This window comes from Mizuhopecten yessoensis, unplaced genomic scaffold (assembly GCF_002113885.1).
Source record: "Mizuhopecten yessoensis strain PY_sf001 unplaced genomic scaffold, ASM211388v2 scaffold7087, whole genome shotgun sequence".
NCBI lineage: Eukaryota > Metazoa > Mollusca > Bivalvia > Pectinida > Pectinidae > Mizuhopecten > Mizuhopecten yessoensis.
This window is the reverse complement of record NW_018406874.1, coordinates 613,989-620,889: the sequence shown is the minus strand read 5'-3', so window position 1 is coordinate 620,889 and position 6,901 is coordinate 613,989. Positions and strand designations below refer to the sequence as shown.

The 6,901-nt window shown below is 35.7% G+C and overlaps 1 protein-coding gene across 1 annotated transcript; it reads left to right on the top strand.

Moving 5' to 3' along the window:
• Positions 1-2,776: 2,776 nt before the first annotated feature.
• Positions 2,777-6,148, top strand: LOC110453075 (vitrin-like). The gene is made up of 5 exons (XM_021501904.1): positions 2,777-2,956; positions 3,232-3,289; positions 3,501-4,058; positions 4,639-5,208; positions 5,464-6,148. The coding sequence occupies exons 1-5, from the start codon at positions 2,927-2,929 to the stop codon at positions 5,490-5,492; spliced, it is 1,245 nt and encodes a 414-aa protein (XP_021357579.1). The 5' UTR covers positions 2,777-2,926; the 3' UTR covers positions 5,493-6,148.
• The last annotated feature ends 753 nt before the right edge of the window (positions 6,149-6,901 follow it).

Below are 6,901 nucleotides of genomic sequence, written 5' to 3'. Positions count from 1 at the left end.
GATCATCAGTGGATATCTAAAGCCTGACAACTCCTCAGTCATGTTATATACACTAACGGAACAGAAGTATATGTCCGGATCATCAGTGGATACCTAAAGTCTTACAACTCCTCAGTCATGTTCTATACACTAACAGAACAGAAATTGTACTCTGTATGACGCAATACGTGTAATTTTATTTAACATCAGATTAACAACCTCAGATGATAATCAGGAGCTGATGAGATATAAAATCATGTGGATACAGAAGATAGCTTTAGAACACCGATACATGTGTTCAGATAAGCCCGTCAACACAAAGCGGTATTACAATACAAAAACACATTTGTATTTATAGTTACGACACTGTGTCGTGAATTTGTTTGGGAAATTACAAGTAACACGTTAATGAGCAAACTAGTAAGAAAGATATCCGTATTAGTTTGGTTGGAATTAAAATTATCAAAAATGTATTAACGACGTTACCGACGTCATTAACATTACAGCAGAATTAAACGGGACCTAATGCGTTTTGACTTACGTTTTCCCCTTTGTTTCTTGACTTAGATTCCCCTTTAAATTCTGCTGGCTAATGGATACCTAATATTTCTCTGTTTATTATGCCAACACGTATGTTAGTCTGCTCCACATAATTGGTCAATTATAAGAATAGGCTAGAATAGACACGATGTGGCAAGCTCATAAGTACGATGGCCGATAGCGGCCGACAGAACACTCATATTAGTAAAAAGTGTTTTGTCTGAAAGTTTGTCAAATTTTAAGTGGACATTTTACACATTTTGTAAAAGGTGTAAACTGTCATGACACTTTGTCAATTCATGCATTGCAATTTACTTATTTTACTTTCCCCAAATAAACATTGAGGGAGGAGAGAGAAATGGAAGTAGGGTCACATTCAAAGGGCTGAACAGAACAGAGTATACCATTCCAATGAACTTAATTTACCTTTAACATAAATCACACGAATTAGACGTTATGTTTAACTGTTCATCGTGTACACTGGGAGCAAGATGGGGTTCCTTCTATGAAGTAAGTAAAACGATGCTGTTTAAAAAGTATTTCTATTATAAATACATATGTATACTGTTCTGAATATGTAAACTTCAGGATGTATTGACGATCTCAAGTTCAATAGTGAAGGTAGCACTAGACTTCAGGATGACTTTTCTTTGTCATGTTTTACAACGTTTGGTTGCTTTGAAGGTCACAAAGAGGAGGCTAATAGTTGATTTAAAAGTTTTTTTTATATAAATGATAACATAATCAAAGTCTGCATACTATTTTACCGTAATGTTTGATATATATATATATATATAGTCACTGAGTATTACAATAATTACAATTATCATAACCGTATTCTCCCGATTAATTAAGTTAATGGTATGAACTAGTGTATCAAGATTGTCACAACTGTGTGCTATATGCAAGAACGGGTATATCATCCATTACGGTTAAATGCATGTAGTATGCCGACTTTGAATATATGCCATCATTTCTATCAAAACAACTTTTTAAACAACTATTAGTCTCCTCATTGTGACCTTCAAACCAAGCACACGTCACGGTGTTTAACATGACCAAGAAAGGTTATCCTGCCGCAAGTAGAGTTTAGCGCTACCTTCAGTATTGAACTTGTGATCGTCAATAAATCCTTTTAAGTTTACACATTCAAAACAGTATACATACATATTTATAATATAAATACTTTAAAAACAGCATCATATAAGGAACTCCTTCTTGCTGTACACGATAAACAAATAAAAATACCGTCTAATCTGTGTGATTAATGTTAAAGGTAAATTAACTAAGTTCATTGGAATAGAATATTCTGTTCTGCTCAGCCCTTGGAATGTGACCCTACTTCCATTTCTCCCTCCTTCCCAATGTTTATTTCGTGAAAGTAAACTGCCATGCATGAATTGACATGGTGTTATGACAGTTTACGCTTTTTACAAAATGTGTAAAATGCCCACTTATAATTTGACAAACTGTCAGACAGAACACTTTTTACTAACAGGAGTGTTCTGTCGGCCGCTATCGGCCATCGTACATAAGAAACTGAATATGACAAAACTAAAAATAATTACACAACAGCACACTGCCAATTGTTTCAAGATGGACGCGGATTCTTGTGGTCGAATCACACAGCCCTATCATGCTAACTATTTGGTATAGGTCTCACTGCTTCTAGATATAGCAACAATGAATTCTTTCACCAATTAGGAAAAATCACAAAACGTACATATTTTAATTTCCCGTGGACAGTGCGATTCCGTTTGATGTGAGGCCGGGGACGGGCTAGACACCAACCACATGAAGGAAAACATTGTTGTTTATGTGGGTCACCGCTTCACGATCATTTCACGACTCAAGTGTTATCATTTCCGATCTGTCCCGTAATAACGTACTATTTTAATCGACATAGTAACCCATTATCTTCTCCAACACCCTTTAAGACGTAAAGCAAATATTATGTATGTAAATCAACAGTTCACGCGAACATACTGACCTGTATCACTCCTAATATGGTGTGCAGTGTACCACGCAAAACATAACATGGCGTAGGTTCCCATGCAGTTCCTAAACAAACAGGCGGGGCTGAACTTTGACATTACCTTGTTTGGCAACTCACTTCCGGAATGCCTGAATAATCTTTTGATCGCAATTTTTGAATGTTTGTTGTATTTATAGATATGTACTATTTACCATCTATTCATATCCCATCCCGTATTACTCATTGGACGCTCATTGTCAGTCTATCAGGTATATAAGTATCTCCGAATGTAACTTCCTCACATCATCTCTAGCGTCGCAACCAGCAGCACATCTGCCTCACTACATAGCACTAGACGTGTTGACACGCTATCATCGGACATTCTTATATATATTTATATTCTTGCCAACAAACCGATAACATATCAACAAAATGTTTCTTGGCGCATTTATTTTATCACTGGTAAGTTATAAATATTTTCTTTTGTAATTTTAAAACGAAATGTTTTAATGATATTTAGCATTTATAGGTGTCGTTTATAAAGGGAACGGTTGAATGATAATCGGAGGTCTGTTGAAGTTTAAGGGACTTTTAACCTTAGAACAAGTGCAGATATTGCTTTATATATTCTTACGAGTAAATACTTATTTATATATAAATATAAATGAATTCATGTTTATACATACTCTTGTATTCCCGATGACATGTTCTATTCATGGACCTGTTATATTTTACAGAGTTCTGTGGCTCTCGCTGCACCAGTGTTTACAGAGGAACCGACTGACGTTGTAAAATGTAAGTTTAATCTACAAACTTAATTCACCTATTACGTACGATTATCAAGTAAATGAAAACAGTAGCCTTGTTAACTGATTTTCTATTTTTCTACCCCTCCTTTTTGCTTACCTTAAGTCGTTTTTGTGATATGAAAAGTATGTCTTACTTTAGCTATAATATAGAGTATTAAATGTTGACAATCCAATTGTATCTGTCAATTGTATTTCAGTTTGTCACGGGAAGCCTGCCGACATTTTCTTCCTGCTGGACAGCTCCACGAGTATATGGATAGTAAACTACCGTAAACAGCTTCAGTTCCTACAGGACATCGTCGCCACCTTTCCCATCTCCCAGACGGGCACCAGGATCGGTGTCGGTATCTTCTCGCACCTGTACAAGACGGAAGTTTCCTTCAATGATTTTGATAACGTGGAGGATCTCCAGAATAGAATAAAGAAGATTCCTCACATCATGGGAAATACTCACACTGGGCGAGCTCTAGGGCATGTTCGCAAAGAGTTTTCAAGGGAGGCGAGGCCGGGCGTGGCACACATTGCTGTAGTCTTAACCGACGGGGTTTCAAGGAACAAGCGTTCGACAATAAAGCAGGCACAGCTCTTGAAGGACCAGGGGGTTAACGTGTTCGCCATAGGGATCGGTAAGGGGCCCAACATTAATGAACTGGAAGCCATCGGCAGTGAACCTAGCAATGAGTTCGTCTACAAGATTGCTGGTTTCAACGTTCTGAACTTCATCAAGGACAAACTGGCCTTGAAAGTCTGCAGAGGTAAGTAATTATTTATTTAACTCCTATTGATTTATACTGCCATATACATTTTAATGTGTCTGGTAAAATATCATTTTTAAAATCTTTGTGTGATCAACGCGATTACAGTTGAGGCTACTAAGAAATAATATGCTGGCATCAAAGAAACCAATTCTAACTGTCAGTAAAATGATTTACTAGATATTTGGTCTTTTATTGTTTTCTAAGCCTTATCATAATAAACAATCACTGGACATACAAAAGTAATGAGGAAGCTATGTAAATAATAAAACGCTCGTTATGATGAACCATCTTTACTTTTTTTTATTTTTTTTTTTTATATTTTTTTTTAAATTTTTTAATTTTACAATATCATGTTATAATTTAAGTAATATATTATTTTGTACTAGAAACACAATATCATGTTATAAGTTAAGTTACATGTATATACAGTATCATAATGTTCTAGAAATACAATATCATGTTATAAGTTAAGTTATATGTATATACAGTATCATAATGTACTAGAAATACAATATCATGTAATAACTCAAGTTAAATATCATAATGAACCATCTTTATTATATTTTTTTTTTTGTAGTTCCCAAATATCAAGCGTATTGTAGCGCGGAAATGGAAACCGATGTGATGTTCGCCTTTGACTCTGCCTCCATGGGAACAAAGAACGTGCGACATGCGCAGAACTTCATTAGTGACGTTGTTGGGAAATTCGGAAACATGGCTGAAGGAATGATCAGGGCAGGAATGTTGTCTGGATTTTGTGAAAGCAATCGAATTAACCTTAACCAATATGACAATAAGGAGACCATGTCCAGCGCTGTCCGAAACACCGAGGTCAGAGGTCTAGACTACATCGTAGAGGAACTCCATCGCCATAGCTACAACGTCTCCAGAGGAGGACGGGAAAAGTCGAGGAAAATGTCTGTTATTTTTGTGGACGAAACTGTTGAGAAATTTGACCAAATTATTGTTCAGTCGGAGATTGCGAAAGCCAAAGGTATCACGGTGTATGTTGTTGGTGTGGGTGACGTGGACGAGGCAATCCTGAGTACTATCTGTTCCAGTCCCCCTGAGAACCACATGGTGCGTGCATCGTCCTACGACGCTCTGGATTCAATAGCAGAGGAGTACTCCGAACTGTTTTGTCAAGGTAAGCTCAGAGATTCTGTTATGTCTTTCTTTGTCCACAAGGACCTTAGATTAAAATAAATCATGTATATCAAGACCTATGAATTGTCTTAAACAATGTTTATTTTTATAAAATGATAACATATTTTAGGAAAAAAATCTTCAAATCCGATTTTTTTCTCTGCGTGTTTCAATAACTTAATTATTTGTCACGTATTGAGAGTTGTTAACATCAAATAGCACTGCAAATAACCATTTGATGGTTGTGTATTTTCAGAAATTTCCGTTTTACCTGACTATGAATAGACCGAGGATAACGAACGCCAAGGAGAGTAAGAAACTCAACTAATCGAACTGACCTCAGTCATATGGACTTCACCACTGGACGTTACGGGACAATGACGGTTTAAACCATCACTGAGCTTGGGACAACAGTGCTGTGTACTGCACTATGAGGAAACTCAGTGTTTGATTTGTGCAAGGAAATCTGCGCAATACTTTGTTAGATGACGGATGATTATCTTTCCTGATTTAAAACCACCACTCACTTTAATTTAGTCAATGAACAATAAACCATTGTGCTATCTTACATGAATTTTATAAAAATTCTGAAATGATTTATATTGAAGTACAAAGTTTTTACGCTGATAAAGCGTATCAGCCATAAAACGGACACGGACACTAGACAAAAATACCTGAAAGGTATGATCATTGAATGAATGTCGTATTAATCATTCATAATGTAAAAAGGCAGGTATTTGAAACACAACGCCTATCTGATATATCATTTGTCAGTCATTTAATGCGGGGACGTATAATTTATTTCCACAATTTCATTTTGCAACCAATGCAATAGATATTATTTTATTGTTGAAAAAAGTATACAGTTTTGTACATTAACTTGTTAAAATATACACTTGTTATTTGTTGATTATGTTATTGAATAAAACATTGAAAAGAAACTTATTCTGTTTGTTATATATCATTTTGTAATGATAAAAAATTCACTGAATGTGCCAAAGATAAGACGTTAAGATGAAACCTTCAAACTCAAGGGTCAACTTTATAGATTCTGCATGAATAAATTGATGGTGACATTGCCTATCAATGTCAATTGTTCACAGACTACTCTCCGGTGTGCTAGGCAGTACCAGGGAGTTTCTAATTCCTGTCCAGCAAACTACGGAGGTAGTCTCTAAATCCTCCTCTACAGTAATCGATTACAGAGAAAGGTTGTTTTCAAATTATTGTCTAAATAATGGACTACAGAGAGAGGAGTTCTAAATTAATGTGGAAATAATTGACTTCGGAGGAGTTCTCTTCTCTTAATGCTTGTCCATAATAGTTGACTACCGGAGCGAAGTCTCAAATTCTAATATAGAATACGGAGAAAAAGGTCTCTAAATTCCCGTCTAGAATATTCTACTTCGAAGAATGTAGCAAGTAAGTTCTTGTTTACAATGGAGAAAGCAGTCCAAAAATATCTTGTCAAATTAATGGAGTACGGAAAGGAGGTCTCTAAATCCTTGTTCTTGCATGTTTGGCTTTGAAGAGGAGAGTCTTTACAACTGTAGTGACCAACTTCAGTGCTCTGACAGTTTTAACCAGACCATTTATCAATCCTATACAGACGTAATATCTAGACATCGTGTTATTGGTATAAACAATTTGTTGAGTACATTAGATACATTAAACTTATTTAATAAATAATGAAT

Bases quoted from the DNA above. Each gene is read 5' to 3' on its own strand.
- LOC110453075 (XM_021501904.1), top strand. From the start codon at position 2,927: ATGTTTCTTGGCGCATTTATTTTATCACTG. The intron at 2,957-3,231 runs GTAAGTTATAAA...TATATTTTACAG, and splicing joins GCGCATTTATTTTATCACTG to AGTTCTGTGGCTCTCGCTGC. The intron at 3,290-3,500 runs GTAAGTTTAATC...ATTGTATTTCAG, and splicing joins ACCGACTGACGTTGTAAAAT to TTTGTCACGGGAAGCCTGCC.